Genomic DNA, 27479 nt, shown 5'->3' on the forward strand with positions numbered 1-27479 from the left:
AAATCTAACGTATGGAAGTCTGACAACCAAAGAGTTAAAGAAACATTCATCCAGGCTGGTAGGAGAGGCAGAGATGGGAATCCAGGGCAACGAGGATGCACAAGGCATGGGCTGGCAGACCAGGATATCCATATTTGCATGAGGATAAGCTGAGAGGAACAACTGGGGAGTAAGACAGATGACGCAACCCAGGGTTCTAGCAAGGGGAACTAAAGCCCCAAAACCTCTGGCTGTAAAAATCTATGGCAGTTGGGACAGCAGGAGAAACTCCTAGTCTCACAGGAGGGTCCGTAGCAGGGGCCCATAGGATCCTAGAACATAAAAAAGCCCACCCACCCAGGAATCAGCACCTGAAGGGCACAATCCATTTGGGGGAAGCGAGGGAAATGACTGAAAGCAGGTCAAGAGCCAAGGAAGCCGCACTGTTCCCTCTCTGACACCTCCCCCACATACAGTGCCACAACACAGCGAAGTGGATTGCCCCATCCAGAAAAACAACTAAGGCTCAACTCCTTACAATGTAACAGGTGCTGAGACAAAGAAATATGGCCCAAATGAAAGAACAGATCAAAGCTCCAGAAAAAGAACTAAGCAACGAGGAGATAGCCAACCTATCAGATGCAGAGTTCAAAACATTGGTAATCAGAATGCTCACAGAAATGATTGAGTATGGTCACAAAATAGAGGAAGAAGTGAAGGCTATGCAAAATGAAGTAAAGAAAAATATACAGGGAACCAACAGTGAAGGGAAGGAAGCCAGGACTCAGATCAACAATTTGGCACAGAAGGAAGAAGTAAACATTCAACCAGAACAGAATGAAGAAACAAGGATTCAAACAAATGAGGAGAGGCTTAGAAACCTCTGAGACAACTTTAAATGTTCCAACATTCAAATCATACAGGTGCTAGGAGAAGAGGAAGAGCAAGGAACTGAAAACTTATTTGAACAAATAATGAAGAACTTCCCCAATCTGGCCAAGGAAGTTCAGGAAGCTGAGAATCCCGAAGAAGTTGGATCGAAGGGGAAACACACCAAGACACATGATAATTAAATTACCCAAGATTAAAGATAAGGAGAGAATCTTAAAAGCTGCAAGAGGAAGGAAGAGAGTTACCTACAAAGGAGTTCCCATAAGACTATCAGCTGATTTCTCAAAAGAAACCTTACAGGCAAGAAGGAGCTGGAAAGAAGTATTCAAAGTCATGAAAGGCAAGGACGTACAACCTAGATTACTCCAGCAAAGCTATCATTTAGAGTGGAAGGGCAGGATAAAGTGCTTCCCAGACCAGGTAAAGCTAAAGGTGTTCACCATCACCAAGCCCTTATTATACGAAATGTTAAAGGGACTTATTTAAGAAAAAGAATATCAAAACTATGAAGATTAAAATGGCAACAAACTCACAACTATCAACAACTGAACCTAAAAGACAAAAACAAAAACAAACTAAGCAAACAACTAGAACAGCAACAGAATCACAGAAATGGAGATCACATGGAGGGTTATCAGCAGAGGGGGGGAGGGTAAGGAGGGGGAAAAGGTACAGGAAATAAGAAGCATAAATGGTAGGTACAAAATAGACAGGGGGAGGTTAAAAATAGTATAGGAAATGGAGAAGACAAAGAACTTATATGTATTAGTTCATGGACATGAACTAAAGGGGGGAGTTGCTGGAGGGAGGGGTTGTACAGGACAGAGGGGGAGAAAGGGGAGAAAAAAATCGGACAGCTGTAATCAATAAAATCAATAAAATATAATCAATATAATCAATAAAATATACTTAAAAAAGACAGCATTATGATGTTAGATGGGAAGAGACTAATTAGGATGATCACTTTGTAAACCATATAAATGTCTAATCTCTATGTTGTACACCTGAAACTAATATAATATTGCATGTCAACTGTAATTGAAAAAGAAATTTAAAAAGACACCATTAAGAAAATGAAATGACAAGGCAAATCATAGACTGGGAAACATTTGTAATACAAATTTCTGACAAATGGCTTATAACCAGGTTAGACAAGGAGTCCTCTACAAATCAATAATAAAAAAACAAGCCAATTTAAAATGGGCAAAAATGTTTGCACACTACATAAAAGATATACAAATGGTCAATATACATATGCAAAGATTTTTCACATTAGTCATCACAGTTATGTAAATTATAACCACAAAGAGATACCACACATGGACTACAATGGCTAAACTTGTGAAAGCTGACAACACTAAATGTCTGTGACAATGCAGAGCAACTAGAACTCTCACATACTGTTTGTAGAAGAATAACTGGTACAACCTCTGTGGAAAATGTCTAAGAATTTCTTATAAATTTAATATATATCTACTTTATGATCCAGCCATGTTTATTCTTAATAGCAAAAATAGGAAACAACCCAAATATCAATTAGCAGGAGAATGGACAATTCACACAATGAAATACTACTTAGCAAAAAACAAACAAAAAAAACCCCTACTCATACACACAGCAATATAGATGAATTTCAAACATTCTCATGAAAGAAGTTGAAAACACAAAAAGTACATTTTACATTCTTCCACTTTTACAAAGTTTAAGAATAGCAAAATTAATCTATGAGAATATAAATCAGAAATGCAGTTGGCTGAAGGGGCAGCAAGGGAGGACGGGGATATATTGAAAACGGACACAAGGAAACTTTCTAGGGTGAAGACAATGCATTATTTTTGATTGAAGTATAGTATACACATTTGTCAAAACTCATCAAACTGAACACTTAAGATCTATTCCATTTACTGTACATAACCATATCTCAAAAAAGATCTTTAAAAAACAGGCAAATAATTCTTAAATATATGAAAAACCACTCAACTTTAGTTATAAAAGAAATGCAAATTGAAACTAAGATTCCATTTTCACCTACTGTATTTGTTAAGACTCCAAATGCTTCACCAAACAGTCTGTTTGGCAAGGCTGTAGGAGAAATAGTCATGTTCACACATCGCTTGGGTGAGTGCAACACAATGTATCTATGAAGGGCAATAATACCAAGCAAAACTATATATGCACTTACTTTTTGGCCCAGCGATTAAACTCTAGGACTCTATCCTGAAGATATACCTTCACAAATACAAAAGGACATATGCCTAAGGTCATTGAGACATGATTTGAAATAGCAGAAGATTGGAAATGCTTCCAAGTGTCCATCCTTAGGAGATGGTACATGCAAACAACAATGGTACATTATGAATGAATGATTTTTAGGATATATTCAGTGAAAAAAAAAAAATCAAGGTGCCAAAAAATGTATACAGCATGCTACACCTTGTGTAAAACAAGAGGGAAATAGGCCTATGCATAATTTAGTTATTTAAAAAAACACAGGAAATATGAGTTCATAAATTGAAAATGGTTAATGATCTGGCAGATGTGGCTCAGTTGGTTGAAGCATTGGCTTGTAGACCCAAAGGTCGTGGGTTCGATTCCTGGTCAGGGCACCGGGGGTTGGGGAGTGTACGAGAAGGCAACTAATTGATTTCTCTCTCACTCTCCCTTCTTTTCTCTTTAAAAGCTATGAAAAAAATGTCCTTGAATGAGGATAAAAAAAAAAAAAAAAGGAAGAAAATGGATACCTAAAAGTAGTGGAAAGAGACAATATGAAGGTAAAGAGGTTGGGACTGAGACTTCTCTGAAAGTACTTTTTAATATAGTTTTGCATTTATGTATTTGTTATATATTTTTGAAAATAAAGTTAAAGAAATGGGAGAGGGAACTAGACAGAGGCTGAAGCAACCCTAAAATGCAAGTTTCAAGAGTGCTAGCATCACATAGCCTCCAATGTTATCTAGCATATTATCTACTGGTGACACACAACTCTTCAAGGGGCTCTTGATATATCTGGAGGAGCAGATGCAGTCTTACAGAAATTCTAATTCATGGACTACGAACCCCATCAGATTTAAAATGGTGTATGACAGGGTGATTTGTAGGCTGATCAATACTTTAAAACTATCCAGGTTTTTAATATAGTAGTTGTATTTTAAAATCATTGGTATTTTCTACTTTTACTGAAATTTTTGATGTATCAGTATCTTATAGACTTTTGACCTTGCCACCCTATCCCATCCCAGCATTTTCAGTACCTTAAACCAGAAAATCTTGTTGATCGTTGATTTGGGTACTGATTTCCATTTTGTAGATATAGAATCCTTTCCATGTGCACACAGCTCAGTGTTTGCATTCGAGCACATTTAATGAAAGATAATGACATTTAAATCACTTGAAGTTTTCTAAAGATAACATTCTCATTTAGTTCCACTCTGCCAAATGTATTATTCTACCACAAAGTGGAGAGCACCAGATAATGCTTACCTGTAATTAACTATATAAGCCTACAAAAGCAGCGTTTGCTTTCTCCACTTTTCTCCCCTTACTCAATTTAATAGATGTTGTATATGAGCATTTTTCGATGTAGGTTGTGGCTCAGAGCATTGCTTTGTTAATCATACCTTTAATCTACTTGAAGTCATCATACATTCACACACATACATGGTTATAATTTAAATATCTAAGAGTAGAGGGGAGGAGGAAGGCGGGTAACAGGGAAAAAGAGGACGGGTCAAGGAACACATACAAAGGACCCACGGACAAAGCCAAAGTAGGGAAGGAGGGTGGGAGGTGGGAGTGGGTGGGGGAGGGGAAAATGGTGGCAGGAAAATGGAGACAACTGTACTTGAAAAATAAAAAAATAAATTAAAAAAATAAACAACTAGGAGGATGATGTTGGGAAAAAGTAGATATTGAGTTGGCCCATGTTTGTTCGGTTTTTTCCAATAAAATGGCTCTAGTGGTGCTTCGTTGTCTTTAACATCATTTGAAACAATTTCGTTAGATTGTATTGTGACAGCTGTGGTATCAGCGTGCACTTAAAAAAACTTACCAAAATTGGTGAATTTTTGTGTAGCCATTTTAATATTGAAGATGGAAGAAAATACACATTTTCAACATATTATGCTATATTATTTCAAGAAAGATAAAAACGCAACTGAAACGCAAAAAAAGATTTGTGCAGCATATAGAGAAGGTGCTGTAACTGATCAAACGTGTCAAAAGTGGTTTGTGAAAGTTTCCTGCTGGAGATTCCTCGCTGGACGATGCTCCGTGGTTGGGTAGACCAGTTGAAGTTGATAGTGATCAAATCGAGACATTGAGAATAATCAACTTTATACCACGCGGGAGATAGCTGACATACTCAAAATAGCCTAATCAATAAAGTTATTGGTAAAAATGAAAAATGTGTCTTTTATTTTACAGAAAAAACTTAACGGACTTTTTGGCCAACCCAATACTAACCCCAAAATGCTTTTTCTAAAGACCAGTATAAACACTATGCCATATATCCTGGCTTGCCCAGGAGAGCCCTTTTGTGTTTCTTGCCCCTTCCAATTACTAATAATGTCCCCTTTTGATCCCAAATGAGTTCTGGTTTGGACTATAAAAGATATGACCAGCCTAATTATAGGTTCTCAAATTTAAAGACACCTTTCTCTTAAGTACTTAAAATGAAAAGGTTCTTTTAAACATGACTGCCAAGTAAGCACTCTAATTCCTATTTCTCTGTAGACAGAGGTAGATCAATACTTGCTCTGAAGTTGGATCACAATTAAAATTTTAGTTTCAACACTTTGGGAAAGTTGCATGATCACTCTTTTCCTCAATTTACTTATCTGTATAATAGGGATAAAACAGTATCTAACTCAAAGGGTCATTGTTAGGACTAAAAATAATGTATATAAAGTACTTAACACTGTGCTTTGCACAAATACTCACTTAAGTGGTAGGTATCTTTGCACCACACTAACAAATACCACAACTAAAAAAGTATGTTTTCCTTTCAAAAACAAACCACCACATGGGTTTCTTCATGGTATATATAGAACTAATACTGTGTAAAGCACTCCAGGACAATGATATGAAATGCTTAAAATTGGTGATTTGTTATTCACCAAAAACCAACGTAATTTCATACCCAGGGCTCCTGAAAGACCAAACTGATCCCCACTTCCTCTCAAATTCAATACTTTCTCTATCCATGGCAATCAGATTGTTGCTCCACTGAAAGTGCCTGGAAAACAAATGTCACCAACCATTGTGTGCCAGCCCAAAAATATTCCTTTAACCCTCATTTCTGCGGCATGGTGTGATTGTTTTCAAAAGCTCTAGGTTGTGTAACATCACCCAAAGGCTGGCTTCTTTTAGCTTTATTCTCTTTTGTAATCTCCTCTTTATGCTGACACTACCTCTCCTTACCACAGTTCCTTGTATGATCTTATGTCCTCTGGCTCTAAGCACCACTTTAACTGACAGCTAGATACATGGTTTCAGTCCAGGTCTTTCCTAATTCCAACTACTTAGAGGCCCTACAAGCAATAATCTTCTGCTTCCAGAACTATACTTCTGTATTTCCTATTCTGGTTAGAAGTACCTCCACCCACCTGAAGACTAAGGGGTTCTTTTGTCTTTCAAATATTTCCTCTTATTTCCATCCTTGCAATATCCGAAGTTCAAGCCCAAGTTGCCTCTCCCTTGAATTTCTGTGCTTAGAAATATCCCTCAGGAAGTATTTGTCAAGATCTTGCTTCCAGGTATATCCTCTGTTTGGCTCAAAGAACTTTTTAGAAAAATTAAAAAAGAAAAGGAAATACTCTTCTGGCAGCAATGTGCAAGATAGGTGGAATGTGTTAAAGCAGGCAGGCTACTGCAGACTACTGCAAATTCAATATTGTACTTTTACATAAATTCCATGGATGGTTCCACATTAACCACAGGGTCAGGTATAAACATCTTTCATGACAGGAGGCTTTCCAACACTGGGGCCTTCCTCTGTGTCCAGTGTCTTTTAACACTCATCCAACCCCTTAGTCAAAGTTCTCAAATCCTCTTTGCTCTGGAAAGTGTGATCATTGATGTAAATTAAACACTGCTGAAATGTAAGCCCCAATACTACTCCCTTATTACCTCTTCTAGGTTTTGCCTGATATACTACATGAATCTCCCATATTACATGTGTGTGAAGGGTAGAAAGCAGGGATCACATCTTATTTAGATTTGTATAGGAGATGCTAAATAAATATATTGAGTATTTTTTAAATAAATATATTGAGTATTGAGGAAAATACACATAATAATTTAAAGATTTAATAACTAGATTCTGGGGGGCAGATAGTTCGTTTAAAGTAAATTCAAAACATTATGTGATCTTAAATTTCAGTTGACCAATTACTAAGTATATTGAAGGTTCTGTCAATTTATTACTTTGGAAAAGTGATTCAGATTTTATTTCAAAATGCAAAAGTCAACTTTCTTTTAATTTAAATAGGTTAAGCAAGTTGAACTGCTATACTGATGATTATAAAGGATATTAAATTAATGTAAAGCAGGTACACATGACTTTTTTCATCTAGTTATAATTCGGAGTAATTTTCAGGTGTCTGATTTCTATCTCCTAACCTCTCTGTCCATTCAAAGACTAAGCTGAGCAAGTATTATTCTTGACATACAACTTCCAAATAGGTACTGGTGAAACACCACTAAATTACTCCTAAAAGTTATACAACTTGTATTAATCTTGGCAATAAACTACCTTGATAAAACCACAGAAAGTAAGACATTGCATCAGTAAGATAAACTAGAACTGGCTAAGAAACATTTAGGTAAAGCTTTTGCATTCTTATAATCTTTGTTTCTGGATAGCTGGCTTACAATTTTTATTTGCAAAAAATGTCTTGATTTCATTTGGAAATACTAATGGTTAAACATCCTGAGCAGCACTTAAGAAAGCACTCTAGCTTCTCAAGTACGGTAAAAAAGTACTTGATTAATGGAATCAACACATTTAAACAGAAAAAATTATAAATTCTCTTTAGTCATACATGTAACTTCATTTATAGTATTCTCTATGCTTCTTCACAAAAGCTTCCCGGAAAAATATTATAAAGTTATAAAGAACAGAGTAATAAAATGAGAGTATGTGCCAAATGCAAGGTACTATTACTATAAAATAAAATACTATTTTGTTTTTTGTTAATTAGAAGAGACCTGTTAATGCTAATATAGCTTGCTATATTTTGCTAGTTATATGGAATTTTCAGACTAGCCCCCCCATCATGCCATGCAAGGAGGAAAGCATGAAATTTCAGAATTGCCTAACATTAAAAAATATGTCTCTTAATTTATTTGCATTCTAAAATAGAATCCTTCATCTGAATTTTTTTTTTCCATATAAAACACTACTAAGTGATGTACAGGATTTGTCAAGCCCATATAACATTCCCTTAAGTTCAATCACTATTGGTTTTCTACTATTATACTACATTTTGGCAGCAATTATTTATTGGTCTGTCACTGCAGTAATTGCAACTTAACAATAAACCAGTCTGACATTTTAGGTGTTGAAGATACATACCATATATATTTCTTTAAAAATAATCATACTTTTGTTAAGCAATACTTTACAGTAGACACCTCAGAAATCTACCATAGATGTGAAACTTAAAATGAGAAAATTTTAAGTTCTAAATCTTTATACATATATATCCAGATTTCTATATATATTATATATACATACATAAGTATATATAAAATATATATAGTCAGATTTGAAAAATGAACAAAAACTGGGCACTGTACATAAAGTCTTTTTAAAACTCAAACAATAGAAAACTCTTTAAACATTAAACAATTTTAATAAAAGTTTCTGTACAATGCTAAGCAGTTTTATTTACACATAGAAAATGTAATAGGAGTAGTGTTTGAAATTACAGAACTCCTTAAAATTTCAATGGCAGGTAAATCTGGAAAAAATAACAGCATTCCATTCACAAATATTTTCAAGCAATAAATATGTATTTATAAATAGTGTAAATTTACATCAAGATTAGAAACAAAAATCACAAATCTGAAATTTATTCCTTAGTCTATGTGCAATCCATTATCTTTGTGACTTGGCTGTTAATTTTTTAGACATTTTATTTAGGAACCAAAAGTGTAATAACCGTCATGGTTTCAAAACAAGACAGAGAAACATAAAAGCAGTAAAAAAGTTCCTTACCTAACTTTTCACATTAAAAAAAAAAAAAGTTGACCAAAGAAAGCCTTAAAATTGCTAACTACCTTACAAAGAAATGATCGGCGAGGCTAGTATTTTTTCCAAGGAAAATTCTGAAGGGGAAAAAGATGAAAACTGATTCATCAGCCCAGAAATAGAGAAATATAAAAAGGTTGCCTTCAAGTCAGTAGTCTGTATGATGTTGCCAGTTTTGTCAGATATATACAAAACATGGAAATTATTTTTTTTTTTTCTGAAGTACAGCTGATCAGCTTTGTGAGAGTCCTGGAGTAGGAGCAGTGTGCTCTGTCCAGTTGGTTGACACTCCGCACTTGGAAGGTTGCATAGACACAGTTTTCAGCCAGCAGCCTTACGAGACAGCTACAAAAACCAGTGGTGCAGAACCAGATTACTTCCTGAATAGCAGAAAAGCTCGCATTTAATGTCCATGGAACAATATCAAGATGAGGAAGATGGTAATGGAGGAGCCTATAAATAAAAGTAAGGTATGTCACATAAGTGTACAGATGTTAATAGTGTTCCCTAGCTCAATGCTGAAAACATAGTGTACTTATGAAGGTAGGGGAAAAAAAAACATTCTCAAGAAAGTTTTCAACAGCCTGCAACATGATGCCAAAATACAACCTCCCTTACTGACTCCCATCTAGCCAATTTTTCTTAGAGTCTGAGACTATTACCCTACTCAGTGCACCCGCATTTTTTGGTACTTCTTCACTAAATAGTCATATGCTCAAGAGCATTAAGAGTTAAGAATATTATAAGGTAGACCATTTTTTTTAAGACTGCTTAAAAAAAAAGCCTTGTGGAAAATAACTTAACAAATCAATTATAATTAGTGACTGGCTTCAGAATCTATCTCAACTAGATAATATATTCTGTATAACATACTACAGATAATTTTCTTCTTCTTCAAGCAATCTTGAAGACCATTCAAATGAAAATATCAGGAGCTAAATTCCAAAAATTCAGTTCCTAATTTCATATGTTAGAGTAATCAACAATTCATAAATTATGTGTTTCTATTTGTAAAACTAGTGATATGCTACAGTAAAATGTTTTCCCCCAAAACACGTGCTATTTAAAATTAAAAAACTGTGTGTAACTTATAAGTATGCTTGAATTTCATAAGGTTTTGTAATATAGCAAGAAATTAAGCTCCATCAAGTATTCCCATGAGGTTAATACTTCTGGCAAAGACAAAATTTAAAAAAAAAATACAGTGAGCTCTAAAAGCAGAAGTATGTTTAAATGCACATTTACTGATTCATTTTGTTGACACTAATAACCTTTATGTACACAAAAATTTTATCAACTGACATCAGATGACATAAAGAATATGATAGTGTTCAAAAAGCAAATAAAGTTTTGAAAATGTAATTACTGTGACATTATATAGGCTCGTCTCACCCAGGAAGAAAAGTGAAAATGAAATATGCTATCTTCATAGGAATAAATACTTCAAAGTGGAGATGGGGGTAATGATATAAGTACTTCCTCATGAAATATCCAACTAACCAAAAGAAAATTTAAATATTTCATTACCTCCTACTTATCAGGTGGCAGAACAAACAATGCTGCTTCCCTATCCAGCTAACTATGTACTCACATGTTGATTTCACTTACTAATGTAAATTGATCATAGACTTGCATCAGGTCCTCCATCTTGTACTGTTCTAGCACCACAAAATTTTCCAGGTTTCTGCTTGTTTTTCGTGCACAATCTTGGCAATGCACTATGTAGGTCTTTCGAGAAATGCTCTCATTAGTAACAAAAAGCAGATCAAAAACCTCCACCTATTTTGTACAAGAGAAAAAGCATTCAATAGCAATAGTGGTGTTTAGTTATTATGTTGCTTTAATATAATTATAGAATTCTACCTTACATGGAATTGTGGACTGTTATTTCTAGTTAAGATGGGCATCAAGACAAACATAGTTGTGTTTAAGATTCTTTAATGGACCAGGTTTATTTTGAACCAAATCCAAAGACATGAGAGGTAATGCATATTCAGGGTAGTGACCTAAGGGCATGGCATACTCATCACAACCACCAGCAAAAGCCTAATTTAAAAGTTTGATAAACGCCAGTCTATTTTGTTTTAAATCCAAAACATCTGTATACAATCAGGTAAGAGTAATCATCATTTTCCTTTTACTTCTCATAACAGGGCACTGTGTATAGATATTTGCCTTCTTCTACAGACTGAGATCCTCAAAGATAAGACTACGTTTACTCACCTTTGCACCACCAGGGCATATCATAGTGCTTAGCCAAATCTCAAAACACTTGTTGAATGAATATAATATGATTTTCCAGGTGAGGAAACTGACAGATAAGTGACAGTAAGTATATGGCTATAAGCCTCATCTTAAGGAGTATGAGTACCAACGAAAAGTGAACTCATGAGTATAGCATGATTTTAGAAATAACACCTCTCTCTTATACACAAAGACTGATGAGCTGCTAAGGTTGAGGCAGGATAAGAAATAACATTAAAGGATAGGAGTCATTCTGAAACACTAGAAAGCTTATACATTCATCTTCTTGAGGTATAAGCACACCTAATTAGAATCTAACCTCCTAATGACTTACTTTGGCCAGGTGATAAACATTAAAATAGCTGATGGATTATTTAAAATAAAAGCCAATATTATAATTAGAGAATTTGAAGGTTTGGAAAGGTTCATTAATTTCTCTGGCATATCCTAGAATTTATTCAACGACAGAAAACTCTCATGACTTCATGTCTTCTTTGAAAAGCTGTTATGTCAATCAAAACTCCAGAGTTTACCATGTCTCCCATTATCATAAATGGGCAACAGCATGAACCTCATATGATTTGAGCTAGAAAATTTGTGAGCATTCTTCAACCTGTCCCTCACTTATTCCACTTAAGGAGTCTTGTGGATTTTATCTATTAAATAATTTTGAATTCTGGTCTAGGCCTTAAGATAACAACTCTTAAGAATACCACTGCAACAACTTCCTATCTCCATCATTTCAAATCACTCTGTCTTTGAAACACACATCCAAGTTGGTTGCCTGCTCAAAATCTTTTGATGGCTTCAATGACCTCAGAATAAATATCAAATTCTTTCAAGTCATTCAAGATGCTCTGTAAGCTTCCTACCACCTAGACTTATAATTAGCATAATTTGTGTTCCAGTCACATTGAAACTACTTATCCATTTATGAGTAAGCCATTCCATTTCCCATATTGTTGTTATAGCTCATAATAACATTCATTCTACCTCCAATTCTCATCATTTTTTAGCCCTCTGAACTCAGTCATCCTTAAGTATGGACTCAAAAGTTATGTGAACTCTTATGCCAATAACATACAAAAATTTGGTCATTTTTCAAGACCAATTTTGCATTTACAAGTCTCATGTACAATATAATTAGTTGTTTACAATTTGTCTTCTTGGAGTAGAATGCAAGCTCCTTCAGGTACTACATTTTCATTACTTCTGCATCTCTTGCAAGCATTGGCTTCAAAAGAAAATTGACCAATGTACTGTGAATTACATCAGAGAGGACGGAACATCGATCTGCCTGAAGCTATCCTGAACTATGGGGTCCAGCACAAATAATGCCCCCTTTTTATTACAAAATCTTTCATTACAAAATCATTAAGTATGTAATTCTGCAAATATCACACTCAAGCACACCATATGACGTTTTAGGTGAAATATCCAAGTTAAAACTATAAATTATCACACACATACTATTACCCTACCAACCATACTCAAGCAGGCATTACTTCTGCCAGACCCTGTACATTCAGTTTATTGGCATCTGCCTGCTTCTGGACTGTTCTCAGTTTAAAATCCCAAGACTAAATTTCTTGATGATTATCATCTGTTAAATATCTACCAGATAAATGACTCTGTAGTAGCTACTTTTAGAGTCAATTCATATTAAAATAATACACCATCAGATTAAATTTTTATAGCTAAATAACAAGAAAATAAGATTAAACACATCAATTTCAGTAAAATGTATTACATAAAATTATAAATACATTTTTAAAAATAACTATAGAGAAACCAGAGCGGTAAGGGGCTTTATAAAACAAGGGTGGATAAGAACAGTCATTTACCTCACAAATGCTACAATAATGCGCTGGTTCTTCTTTTGTCCGTCCATGCCATATAATCTCTTTTCCTGCAGCAATGAGAGCTTCCCTCAATGTCTGACATTGCTTCAGAGTTCTTAGAAGACAATACCTATTGTGCGGAAAAAATTATTTGTGACTAGCAACTGAATAGCGAGTATTTTTTTAGCACAAAAGATATACTATTAGAAATAATGCCAAGAGACTCAGTTCCAATACCTGTGACTTTATTTTTCTTGTCAATTTCTCAGATGTTCTCACATTAAAAAAAAAATAAGGTTAATGTTCAGCAGGTTTGATGATAACATCAGAGCACTTAAAGTTGGGAATAATTTGTATCTGAATATAAATATATAATGATCTTACTACATAAAACCTGATTCCTTGCTTAAATACAAGCTGTTAATTTTGGCTCTTATTTGGGCAAGTCAGTTAACCTCTTTGGGAGTCAATATTCTCATCCTTGAAATAAGGGGTCTGAATTCCAGATCTGAACTGCTATGATTCCAGCAACACAGGAAGGCACATTATTTCTATCAACACTACTCAGATAATTATAAACAGCATCATTTGTATAGTTGCTTTGGAAATATTTTGAGTCTACAAGTGGAAAACCAAGTTGGTTTCACTATAGCATGAATGAAGAAGAAAGATACTTAAATCTGCTATTTTTAACTTGAAGATAATACAGTAGAATCTTTCATTTATATTAACACAATTGAACTTACAATTTCTACTTTTTCTAAACTCATACTTATGATGCTAATGTATAGTGAACTCTCACAATCTGTGCTGATTTTCAAACAGGTTGCTCTCATTACTTGGAATTGTCTGCTAAATTCTCTTACTCTCCTGTGAATCTTAGTGGTTCAGGTTCTCCATTGCAACAAAGAGATTGGAGTAGATGATCTCTAAGGTACTTTTGCCTCTAAAATTTGGAGACAATTAAAATATCCCAAAGAAAAGGAAATGGGTTTAACAACTGAGTACTGTTTGAAAGCAAAGGTCTTAATCTGTTTTATTCATGCTGTCTACTATCTACCCATGATACTGCCTGGCATATGAAAGTAGGTGCTCAATAAACATTTGATGGCAGAAAAACTAAAATTTAGAGTATGATAACTAATAGCATATTTACTTCCTCTTAATTTATATTTCCCTGTTATTTTATAAGACTAAGTTAAAAAGTTATCATCACTTTATAGGAATCAATGTACATTAAGCCAGGATAAAAGACTACTAAAAATATAGGTAAAACTTATTTAACAAACATAAAACAGTATCAACTTCACAGTTGAAAGGCAAATCTATTAAGTATCATATTAAAAGAATGTCTCACTTTGTTCAGCAACTCTTGTGCATTTAACTTATTTAGAAACAAAATAATACTTCAGACTATGGTTGCAAATGAAAGCTAGGATAGCTCTCTCTTCTGTCTCTCTCTTTCTGTATACGGCATACTGTGGTATGTATTTGTGAAGGTGTGCCAGGGAGGTAGCAAGTAAAAAGTTAGATCATGGCAAAAAGAGAGAGAATATAATTCAGACTATGCTGCTAGCTCTTGAGTAGTACACCACTCTTCCCCTTTTTTCTCCCCGTGTCCCATACAATTCACTTCTGAAGACACTGATTTTACTGAACAAGTTAGCCAATCAGGGCTTCAAAATAAGGTCTCTTTCATAGGAAAATAACACGTAAAACTCTGTAGATACCTCTGAAAGACTGGAAGACTCCAATATGCTCTCATGTGGGAAAACAAACAAAAATAAAATAAAAATAAATAATAAAAAATAAGGACCAGACAGGAAACATGGTATTAAGTACTTCACACATAATGTGAAGAGGCCACTTAGGCCTCTTTACAACCCTGTGCAGGAGGCACTATTTATCTCCATCTTGCAAAAGCAGAGACTAGTGCTCGGAAACTATATTTGTCTGATGTCATAAAGCTATCACACTTACTCTCTTACATGTCTTCTTACCCACTCCCTCTCTTCTCTTTTGAAGATGAGATAAAGTCAGTGCAGTTTCCCCCCAACCCGCAAACACAAAGCCTTGGTTTTGTGGAGTATTATTATCCCAGTCTTTACTCAGCAAATGAACTTTCAATTCCAATGCTACTGACTACATTGGCAGTTAGTTACATGGCAGTTTATAATTTATGGTTAGTTTGGTAGTTTCATGTAGAAAGAGGCAATATACTACTTCCCTGCAAACAGTAAAGGGTTAGAGGTAAGTTTGCTAGTAATACTAAGCCAAGAATATTCTGTGTCTAAAATCACAGCTGTAGAATTTTTATTCTGTGAAATATCAGAACCTTAGAAAACAGACAGCTGTATTGATCTGATCTGACAATGAATAACGAAATTATGGTTTCCTCCTTGCCCTCAACATTAAAATTCTTTGTTCCTTCCCATTTTCAAAAGGTAGCCATTAGAACCGAAAGAGAATTGAGAGAGACAGAGGCTCTTCTGAAGTCCACAGCAATGAGCAGGTCCTAAAAAAAATGATTCCATCGAAGGGTAGGGAAATATTAGAAAATACAGAGGTTTAGGAAAAGGATCCTAGGGAAAATAAGATACAATATTCAAGACATAATAGTAATCTCTTCTACTTTGATTAATCCTAGACTTTAATTTACATGATAATGTTTGAGTGTACTTAAGAGCTAAAATATAAGCAAAAAACACCCCCCCAAAAACAAGGTTGTTATTTCCTGTATCATTTTAGTTTTGTTGAATTTTAATAAATTTATCTTGTAACAATTAAGAATCCAATTTGTTAAAAATTACATATTGAATCACTAGCAAGAACTATAAAAATGTAGAACATATGCTGTTTTTAATAAATGCATTTTAGGGATAGGGTCAGAAATAATTTCAGGAGACTAGAGAAACAGGGAATTCTTTGACTTTTAAAGATTAATGTGGTTTTAGGATCTAATCCCTGTTTTTAGCTGTTTGGATAAAAGACTACCAAAAAAAGGCAGGGAATATTAAAGACAACTCTGGCTTTTTAAGAAAACCAAGAAAAGGCTAATTGAGGGCTTTGTGTATTTGAGGTTACACAGTAGACTCTAATCTGTTTAGATACCAATCTGCAAATAGAAATGAAAATATACTTAAAATATTAGAATAAGAAAACTGAACAGGATAATGAGGACAAGTAATCATATACAATATATTCATAAATTAGGCAGAAAATAAACAGATATAATAAATCAAGGATGCTAAGGAGGGAGAGCTCATTTTCAAGTGAGAGGAGGTAGAAATCACAGAAGTTTGCATAAAGAAGTTGTCAATTTAGATGTAAGCAGGAAGGAAAGGTAGGAGGGAGGCACTTTCCAGGCAGAAGAAATGCCACAAGCAAAGGTTACTTAGGAAACAAACAACTGTTCTTACAAGATTTTAATCCTGGGATGAGGTTTCTGGGGCAGGAAAATAAATAAATGAAGCCACAGTGATACTGATGTTAAGACAACACTGGGGGTTATTTTGACATTCTGGGGGCCACTTGACTACAAGATAAGTTCCCAAATATCAGTGCAGAGGCAGATGAGGCATGGGTTAACTTGATATGGCACTTTTAAAGTTGTTATGGTAACAATCTCAGCCACTAAGAAATAGATGGTGTCCATATTCAAGTATACCAAGAGTTGCACAATCCTTCTCACTGAAAAAGCCATATAGGGAAAGCAAGTCAACACCTGAGCCCTCATTAACATACTGGCCACCTGTCACTCCAGGGCTATATTCCCCCTGGGACAACAGTGAGGGTTTAAGTGTCAGTAAGACATCTAACATTTTCATTTAAACCAACCACATGGCGGAAAATCAAGGTCTCAGTCAATGATAAAACAAGTATCTTAACTTTAAACTCTCAGGTAGAAAAAAACAAACATTAAAGCAAATATATGTTAACCATGAAAAAGTAGAGTTTTACAACTTTTAGATTTTGTTTGCTCAATGTTATCACAAAACATTGTATAAGTAACCCAATAGTGTATATGAAGATCCCCCAGGACAACAGCACTAGGATCTATGCTAACTATAAAGTGGTCTTCATAACTATATCCTCATTCAATTATTAGGCCAAGTGACTTTGACTAGAGTTGTAGAATACCTCATTTATCCATTTAAAAATGGGAATTAATGGGAAAAGAGGATTAGGATTTAACAGTTTGCTTTAACTTGCATTCAACTCCTCTGTGCTCGTGATAAATTGTGTATTATGTACGTAGGGTAATATTCTATAATATGTGTGAAAGAAATGGGAAAACAAATATATTGTTAGTTCTGAAAGAAATTTAATCTAGTTTAGATAGTCCCTAACTTGCCTGATCACAGAACTCATCTAGGCCACTGTGAAAGAGATTCCTGGGGTTCTTTTCACTGAGTTTTAAATTAACTTGTTAGAAACAGAGCCCAGAAATCTATTTTAATAAGAGTCTGAGGTGAATATTATGATCAGGCAAGTAAAACCCAGCACAAAACTCTTGCTTCGTAAGTGGTGAAGCTGGAAAAAAATGTCTAAAATTTGTAAAATTTCCAATACACTAGTATAACAACAACTTCACAAATCACCATGTTTTTATAATTAGAGCCTTAAAAGACCATGGAAGAAAGCTGCAGGGTAGGTAAGGGCACAGATTCCAGAGCTACATTGCCTGGGTTCAAATCCCAGCTCCACACATATTTATTCTCTGTGCCTTAATTTGCTCAGTTATAAAAAGGGGGACATCTAACTTACAGTGCTATTACAAGGACTGCATGCCACATAAATGATTATATTAGTGCCTGGCAGTGATCTGTATCTGAACTTGACAAATAAAATTAATAAATTGTGTTAAATTACATAATTACTAAATTGAAGTTATTTTTTAATTTGAAAAAACTGTGCAATGAGTGCCAACTGACAGTGCAATACTTACACCAAAAAGAAAACAAATTATTTAAAAGGAATTTACTTTAGGTTCCATTAAATCAGAATTTCTCAACTTCAGCACTCTTCTTATTTTGAGCTGGATAATTCTTTGTTGTGTGTGTGTATGTGTGTGTGTTGGGGGTGGGGTGGGCTGTCCTTTATGTACACTAAAGGACTTTTAGCAGTAGCTCTAGCTTCTACCCACAAAGTATCAGTAGCACCGCTTTCACTCAAATCATGACACTGCCATATGTCCCCTGGAGATGAGGGTGAAGGGAAGCAAAATTGGCCAGTTGAGAACCACTGTACTGGGTCCATGAATATTAACTTACATAAAAAAAAAAAAAGGTGATTGAGGTGTCTATAATTAATATTAACAACAGTTTATTCTAAGACTCATATAATACTCATAAAAGTTAGAAAAATAGAATTATCCTTAACTTTCAGAAAGGAAACAAGACTAATAGGTTTAATAATCTGCCCATGGTCCCCGAGCCAGTAAATAGAGAATCTAAGATGTGAAGGTAAGCTGGACTCCGAACAACTATACAATGCTGCCGTGCCTGTAATATTTCATTGGGATGTTAAATAGCACAGACTCTAAGACTTAAAAAAATTAAAAAGGATAGGCAAATAATGAATACATAGCAATTACACATATACAAAAGGCACAAAAAAAAGCACATAAAGCATTACTATTGTTAATATATTTTTAAAAACTAAAATTAAAAGCGTGCCTTATAAAATGGTCAAAAGAATGACAAAATGATATAAGAAATTAAGTTTGTGATTTCACTTATATGTGTAATCTAAAGAACATAAACAAACAAACAAAACAGAAACAGACTCACAGAGAACAGATGGATGGTTGCCAGAGGGGAGGGGATTTGTTGCAAAGACTTATCTAATGACTCTTGATGAGGTTTACATAGGTTATTTGTTGTACTAGTCTTTCAACCATTTGTAGAATTAAAAAAAAAATCAAAATAAAAAGTTGGGCGAAATAGGGTAAACAAGTTTGGAGGACATGTAGCAATGCATTATATGCAAATTTTATATAAAGTAGAATAAGTTATATCGACATAGAAAAACCATCATAGTTCAATGAATTAAAGGAAGGGATTAGCAGCCTTATGTCTATAAGTCTTCCTTAATTCATTACTTTGTATGAGACTGCTCTATTTTAAAAACAGCTCATGATCTGGAAAACTCAACAGCTAACAAGTAGGGCTTAAACCTGAGAGACATTTAAAAGTTTTGTCTAAGGGAGAAACTAAGTGCGCTTGCAATATATGGGGTATGTGTAAAAAGCATTTTTTCATTTAAACAGTTAAAGGATATCAAAAAAGAAATTATGCCTTTAGCTTCCACTAAAATGTTCCTAAGGAGGTAGAGGCTGTGAACTTTTCAAGTCAAGTTCACTGCATTATAAAATGAAAGAAGTAATCAAGATAATGAATATTCTTTTGACTCATGGTAATGTAGGAGGTATATGAAAGAATGTGAAGTAAAGTTTAAAGATTAGTGTATTTTAGTAAAATAGTTAGGATGTAAAAATTGAAAGAGATTTACTAAATGACTTAAAGGATGCTACGAAATTGAAGGGCTCTAAAACACCCAATTTGATTGTGAAAATGCAAAGGGAAAAAAAGAATGAGGTTGACTGGTTTAAATAACCACAAGTAATTCATTCTAAAAATAAGGAGGGACAGTAGGTGACACTAGGAAATAACATCAGTTCCCATTATTAAGTCATTTAGTATAAATACAAGTTCATAATCTACTATAATACTACACATTTTTCATAAATTTTGCATAAATTTGGTGTTTAAATTTGACCTGAGGTTTAAAATAGTTTTCACCTAGCTCATCAGAGTGACTGTATGTTTTACTGCAGAAATATTAATGTGTTTGATTTGAGGATACTGCCACAGACACTGTTGGGAAGGTAAAACATATTGTAAATGCACTTTAGTACCTTACGAAATCCTAAGAATTCTGAATACCAAAACACATTTGGCCTAAGGAGTTTAGGATAAGGAGTTATAGGACTGCAGTACTTTTGTGAAACCTTTCCTGCACATTCCCCTCTTTCAGAATTGCCTTCTTCCGTGCTTCCTCCATTTTTTAGAAAAAGATTTTATTTATTTTTAGAGAGTGGGGAAGGAAGGGAGAAAGAAAGGGAGAGAAACAGCAATGTGAGAAACACTGATCGGTTGTCTCTTACATGCCCCACAACGGGGGAGCAAACCTGCAACCCAGGCATGTGCCCTGACTAGGAATTGAACTGGTGACCTTTCTGTTTGTGGGACAATGTCCAGTCCACTGAGCCACACCAGTCAGGGCTCTGCACATTTTTTTAAACAAATTTTTCCATCGTTATAGTAAAGATCATGTATTTTAATGTTTTGACTATTTTCCTATTTATTATAAGTGCTAGAGAAGTGATCAAATTCTTCTGTCACCTAGCACAATATCTGAGCATCAACTCAGTTCACAATAAATATTAAACAAATATGAAAGAATGAAAAGAATTGGGTAGAGCTGAGTCAGCTGAGTGAATTGAGAAGGCATAAGGTAAATTTTGCTTACAAATTTTTGACTGGGCAGACTTACCACTTAACTGTGAAAACCTAAATCACTCATTGTAGATTCACAGTATTTATGAATTAAAAACAGTAACTTACAGGGAGAAAATTAAGAAAGAGAACTGTATTTGTGTTTCTTCTCCATTCCACTTCTTATATCTCACTGATACATATATATTTTTTAAAGATTTTATTTATTTATTTTTAGACAGAGGGGAAGGGAGGGAGAAAAAGAGGGAGAGAAACATCCATGTGTGGTTGCCTCTCGCATGCCCCCGAACAGGTACCTGGCCCAAAACCCAGGCATGTGCCCTGAGAAATCAAACTGGCGACCCCTTGGTTCACAGGCCAGTGTTTGATCCACTGAGCCACACCAGCCAGGGCGACATTTATATTTATATAAATATTTATATAAATTTTATTTATTTATATTTATATAAATATATATTTAAATAGCCTATACAACTGTATATATCTACAACTATAGATCGATCTCTCTTTCTCTCTATATATAAAAATAGCCTATATAACTTATATGCTCAATGTATACCAAATGTATGCTTTACTAAAAGATAATTCAAAGGAGAAAAGAGAGAGGAGGTGTAAAAGTTGTAGTCTATATTAAAGACGATTTAGAATAGCAAATAGAGTGATAAAAATAGAAAATTCAACCACACGTCTCAAGGCAGCATTGGGAAAAATGGCTGACAAAGTGGGGGTCAGATCTGAGATATAAATGGGGCCTTTAAAGAAAGTTTACATTTGTGCCTTAATACACTTAAATAGTTGGTCGCTGGTGACCTCAGCAAGAGGAGTGACAGGGACGTATTAAAGGTAGAAAACCACATTGCTATGGATAGTAGAGTGAACAGGGGGTGAAGAAAATGACTCAAAGAAGAGGGAAGGAATGGTAAGAGAAAACACAATTTCTTAAGAACTGGTACAGTGTCCTGGTCAGTGTAGATCAGTTGGTTGAAACATCACCCCGTAACCTGTAAGGTCACAGGTTTGATTCCATGTTACATACATATCTAGGTTGTGGGTTCGGTCCCCACTGGGGGCATGTTCAAGAGGCAACCGAGCTACTATGTTTCTCTCCCTCTCTTCCCCTCTCTCTAAAATCAGTAAGCATGTTCTTGGGTGACAATTAAAAAAAAAAGAATTGGTACTGTTCACAGAAGCCAGAACAAGTCAGTACCTTTGTTGGCAGGATAGTAGATTTGAGGATCAAAGCAATGATGTGCATACAGTTTTATAGCAAAACTGAGCTTGTGGAAAAAAAGACTTCCATCTCTATTTTTGTAACAGTATATTCTCCGTGCTCTCTTCTGACTTTTATCTAATTCACCTATTTGCTTTTCTTAAATATTCGATGGATGTATTTCCCCAAGTTGTATCCCGGAGTCCTTTTCTTCCTCTCAAGGCAATCACAAACCACTAGATAGAAAACTTCCTGGCCAGTCAGCTCTGACTTTGGCTGCTCTCTAAGAGTTCTGTATTTCCTACAGATTCTTTTAAACAGATCTTTCCAACTCTTTTACTGGCTCTTCAAACTTGCCACTGCCCCAAAGTGAAGTCCTATGGCATAGATACATACAAGCAGGTTTTACATAAGGCAGATATGGGCTTGAATCCTGATTCTAACCAAATGGGTGACCTTGGGATGCTAAGAGGTGTAAATGAGGCAGTTTGGGGAGCACTTTGCTTGTTGTTTGGCTAAATATCAAGCTTAATTTATTAACAGGTACTATTACTAAACCATGTAGAACCTAGACTTGAAAACCCAAAGTATTTTTGACTCATCCTTCTCTCTTATCATCCAGAAGCTTATTCTATTTACTTAACTACTAGAAACCAGATCTTTATGAAACCCAAATTAGATCATACTAGTTAAAAACCCACCAAAACTTTCTCACCCTGCCTCCACATCTTCAGCCTTTACACAACATATTTACCTCCCAAATACACAGATTTCTCTGACTTCCTGGGCCTGGAAAGAATCCAGTGGATCTGCTGTTGTATTTCTTTCAATATATTTACTTTTATGTACGAACTTTTACTTCAAGACTGGGCCTATACTAGATAGACACACCACATACACACATACACCCTTCTCAGTGCCTGGCCCAGAGCCTTGGATACAGCTGGAAAATGACTAAGTGAATAAAAGTACAAATGAAAGGAAGTATAAGTAAAAGAAAGAGAGCATTGTCAGCTGATGAAAAGTATATTTTTAGCAAAAGCTGAATGACTATTTTAAAAAGGACGTGTATAAAGCATGGCATAGAGGTCTGGATTTATGATTAACATTTTCAGTCAATGTAATAACAAAAAGACTTGCTAATCACATCTCATGACAATGAAAGCTGGGTGAAGAATTGTTAATATAATAAAGAATAAAACCAAGACTCAAATGATTGAACATTTTGTAATGCAGGGTAAAAATGCAGTAAGATAAATATGTAAGTGCCTTTAGGTTTAAAAAAAATGTAAGGAAGGTACGAGGAACAACAGTTATCACTAACAGTTTTTGGTGAAAAAATATCCAAATTGTGTGTATTCAATTTCAATAATAGACAACTTTATATAAAGAAGCGTCAACACTCAACATTTCAAACACTAAGAGGAACAATGATAAATTAAAAGGATGTATGGAAAAGGTGACAGAGGCAAGAGACGTTTAAATCAATGAAGATCAGAGTACGAAGAACAGACTGACAATGAAGTCTTTTTCCCTTTTTTCCCCCACCGCCCAATCTATGAGCAAGTCCTGTGAACTTCAGCTCCACCAGAGTTTGATCTCTCTCCATCCTCACGGGTAAATATCTGTCTGGGTTCATCTGTCCTGTTACAATTGCCTCCTAACTGTTCCTTCTTCTAACCTTGCCCCTTGGAATCCACTGCCTACAAAGCAACCAGATTCATTTTCTTAAAGTTTAAATTAGAATTTATCCCTCATCTACTTAAAATCCTTGAATGGTAACCTATAATATCCAGAACTAATACATAAACTTACCATGTCCTAAATGTCCATGTCCAAACAAGTCCAATCTGGTTCCTGTTGATTTCATTGAGCTTATTGCCACTGCCACCCCTCTTTCTTTCTCTCATTCTGCTATCATCGCACTGGCCTTTTTGTCCTATAAACATGCCAAAGTTGTTCCCAATTCAGCATTCATTTGTTCCTTGGGCCTGAAATTCTCTACTTCTAGATCTTTGCATATTTGACTTCATTTCATTATTAAGGTCTAAGCACAAAACTCATCTTCTCAAGTACCTTCCTTGACCACTTTAGAAAAAGCAGCACTCTCACCACACCCCCAACCCACATATTATCTATTTTATCTTATTCATATTACTTATCAATCATTTAATTATCTACCTGGAGATCTGTCTTATTCCACTAGAAATTAAGTCCTCTGAGGGAAGGGATTTTAACTTTCACTCCAATATATCTATCAGCGCCTAGAACAGTGTTTGGCATAGGGCTGCTTCTCAAACCCTTATTGAATGGGATTCATTCTACATAAATCCCAAATATATTTATGGAATTGGGACCAAATGCCAAGTAGATTTTAGGCCAATGTGCAAAGAATCTTCAAGAATTACAGTGAAGTAATGAAAATGTTCAAGATGTTGATGGATAACCACAAGTTACGAATGCTATAGAAGGGATTACTGCATTAAATAGGACCTTAATAACCTTCAAATGACCTTTAAAATCCTTTCCAATTATAAAATCCTAATCTGTTGGAAATGTAATGAGTTACTTTCTGTCTATACAGCTGTTGAATAAATGCTTTCTATACTGTACCACCACTTTACCTTCAGGTGATCTGAATTAGCCTCTCATTTACAGCTACCTCCAACTTAACTAAATATCTTTAGTGACTTCAGACAATTTTTTCCCTGTAAGTAACCTTGAATTTACTATTTAGAACCATATACCGTTTTGAGATATAATAGCCTATCCCCCCCCCGCCCCATATCCCACTACCAATGCACAGAGCATTATACTTTTTCAAGGCCTTGTATATTACTTGCGATGATGTAGTTTTTGTTACTTTTTGTCTCCTCCTACCACTTCTGCCCACTCTAGATAAAACAGTACAACTGATAAAAGGTTGTATCTATCATAAGATAATCCATAGGCATATTATCTTAGCCACACAATTTTTGTTTGAATAAAATTTTGGACTTAGGTTTCAAATCATTTTAATAAGTCATGATTACTTTGAAAAGACAGCATTTTAAAAACAACACATGCTGACCAAATTAGTATAGCTGCAGGAAAAAAATACTTAATCTAAGTATTATTTTAACAAAGACATATTTATTTTATCAGTATAAAGCAGTGTACTCCAAAATGAATTTATGAGGAGATCCATTCTTCAAAAGATACTGGTCAAACAAATAGGTTGGAGAAATACAATATGTTATAACCCTTTCACCCCATTCACAAAACACACCAACATTTAGTCTTTAAAACATTTTACAAAAAAGAAAAAAAAAGACTTGAACTTCACCTAATTCATCATTTCCCTTATTTCTTTGACCAGAACTCCCTATGTTTTGGGGGCACGGGTAGTAATGGTAGAAAATACAATTTAGGGAAACACTGCTATATAGCACTATATTTGAAAATGTTGCTTCTAAATAGATTTACAAAATAGCTAGGATAGAAACTGACAATAAATGAGAAACTTACTAAGACATATGTATTCAAGTAACTTGTATTACATATCTAAAGCAACTAAAAGAAGGGACAATTATAAGGCAGATGGTTTAATGTAAAACAACAGAAAAAAATTAACATTTTAGTCAAATCCCTATATTAAATGCTAGTTTCTCTGTACCAGCAATTATTTTGTGATGTCACTTCCTACCCCAATATTAAGGGTTGTCTTTCAATGTTAAAACTAAAGTTCTCCTAGGAATCAGGTAGTTCAAAAGGTAGTGAGGAAGCACAGGTTTGTGAATCTACTGGTTTAAAAGTCATTTGTGCCTTTAATCCTCTTTATACCACAGTGTACTGTCTATTTGGAAGGGAAAAATACTTTAAATATGTGGATTCTTGTATTATATTTTGCTAGACTTCTGTACCATTTGGTGTCAACGTACTTCTATTGGGGCGGGGGGGTTGGGGGGGAGAGTATTGAATAGTTAACACTCCCCCAAAAGAGAGGGACTACAGCAGTTTTAGAAAGCACTTACTTAATCATTTCAAAAAGCTTTGGATCTGAGACCTTGATATTTCGTGCCATATTCCAGGAAAGATGAACCATGGGTACTATTGACTTCACACTTTGCAATTTGTTCCATTCGTACCGTTCCACTGCCAACTTATACTGGCAGGCTAGGAAAAAAAAAAAAGTTATAAAGCACCAAAGTACCAAAATATATGAAGATAACCTTTATCACCTTCTTGGGTGATATCATCAACAGCAATTCTGAAAATCTCAAAACATTACAAAAATAATTTTATGGTTTTTCTGATAATTATGGTAATAATAATAGCGATCATGTAAAGAGTGCTTATTATAACTATGTGCCAGGCATTGTGCTGAGCTATATTAATACATTATTTCATTTAATCTTTAGCATCACTTTTTAAAGTTTTTTATCCTCATTACACAGATGAAAAAATTGAGGTCCAGAGAGGTTACATAGCTTGCCCAAGTTGCAAGAGCCAGGTCCTGGTCCTAATCCAGGGCTTTCTGGCTCCAAAGGCCATATTCTTAATCTAAACTATCTACTGCCTGAAGGCAGACATTATCCAAATGGAATTTGACTTATAGGGCTATTCATAAGATACCAGATAAAAAGAATGAGTAACTATTCTACTTTGCTTTCTCCCATAAAGGGTTTCTTTTATTAAACAAACCAAGCACTCTAATCATCGCATGGAGGAAAGCCATCCACTGACCACAAATACCCATTTTGGACTCTTATATGAGGAATAATAAATGCCTATTGCTTTTGAAAATACATATATATTTTCCTTGTATATAAGACACAAATTTGTTATTTGCTGAGATCTACAGTCTTGAATTTTTATTTAACTTGAATTTAATTTCTTGTACTACAAAATTAAATTTTCATTCAAGGAGACTTTTCTTCCAATTTTTAGTGGGGTCTATTCCAAGAAAAAGAAAAAAGACCTATCAGATACAATCCTTTATAAATTAAACTTTTTTAGCATATTCTTTAAAATACCTGTAAGTGGACCAACATTCCAAGCAATGTTGTTGCACCAGCCAATAGCCTGAACCCAATGAACAGTGCCTGCATTTATCCAGACCAAATCTCCAGGTCGTTGAATAAACCTATACACTGGAACATTTGCTTCATAAAGATCTTCAAGGTTGGGCCACCAAGAACCCATCAGGAAATTCAAATTATTTCTGAAATAAGAAAAAATAATGCAAATGGATCAAGTATTTTAATAAGTTCCGTATAAGACTGGAAGACAATGTCAAAAGTTTTAAAAATATGCTCATTCATTGCACTGAAACTTAATTGCTTGTACAATAAGAACTGCCATATATATAGTGAGTAAAATCAATACTACTACCTTAAGATGATTTTTATAAAGATCCAAATGACACCCAAAACTACTTTTAAGCAACATTTATATATATTAACTTTTAATTTCACTTTACTAAAGGCTATTTTGATTGAACCCTTGTCCCTGGAGTACTGAGAAATCTCTAAAAGGTAATGGAAGGTGGAGCAGACATCAAG

At 34.7% G+C, this 27479-nt stretch overlaps 1 protein-coding gene across 7 annotated transcripts in view; it reads right to left on the minus strand.

Annotated features, from left to right (window-relative positions):
• Positions 1 to 8812: 8812 nt before the first annotated feature.
• Positions 8813 to 27479, minus strand: part of KDM6A (lysine demethylase 6A) — a 180072-nt gene continuing 161405 nt past the window's right edge. For all 7 annotated transcript variants that reach the window (XM_054566524.1, XM_054566523.1, XM_054566526.1 and 4 more), the window contains 5 exons: positions 26952 to 27139; positions 25950 to 26091; positions 13210 to 13336; positions 10730 to 10900; positions 8813 to 9574 (listed from right to left, as the gene is read on the minus strand). In XM_054566524.1, the coding sequence (XP_054422499.1) occupies positions 9545 to 9574; positions 10730 to 10900; positions 13210 to 13336; positions 25950 to 26091; positions 26952 to 27139 (658 nt within the window). In that variant the 3' untranslated portion in view covers positions 8813 to 9544. The remainder of the gene's footprint in view (positions 9575 to 10729; positions 10901 to 13209; positions 13337 to 25949; positions 26092 to 26951; positions 27140 to 27479) is intronic.

This window comes from Pteronotus mesoamericanus, unplaced genomic scaffold, assembly GCF_021234165.1.
Source record: "Pteronotus mesoamericanus isolate MK-2021 breed Mesoamerican mustached bat unplaced genomic scaffold, CSHL_Meso_final contig_173, whole genome shotgun sequence".
NCBI lineage: Eukaryota > Metazoa > Chordata > Mammalia > Chiroptera > Mormoopidae > Pteronotus > Pteronotus mesoamericanus.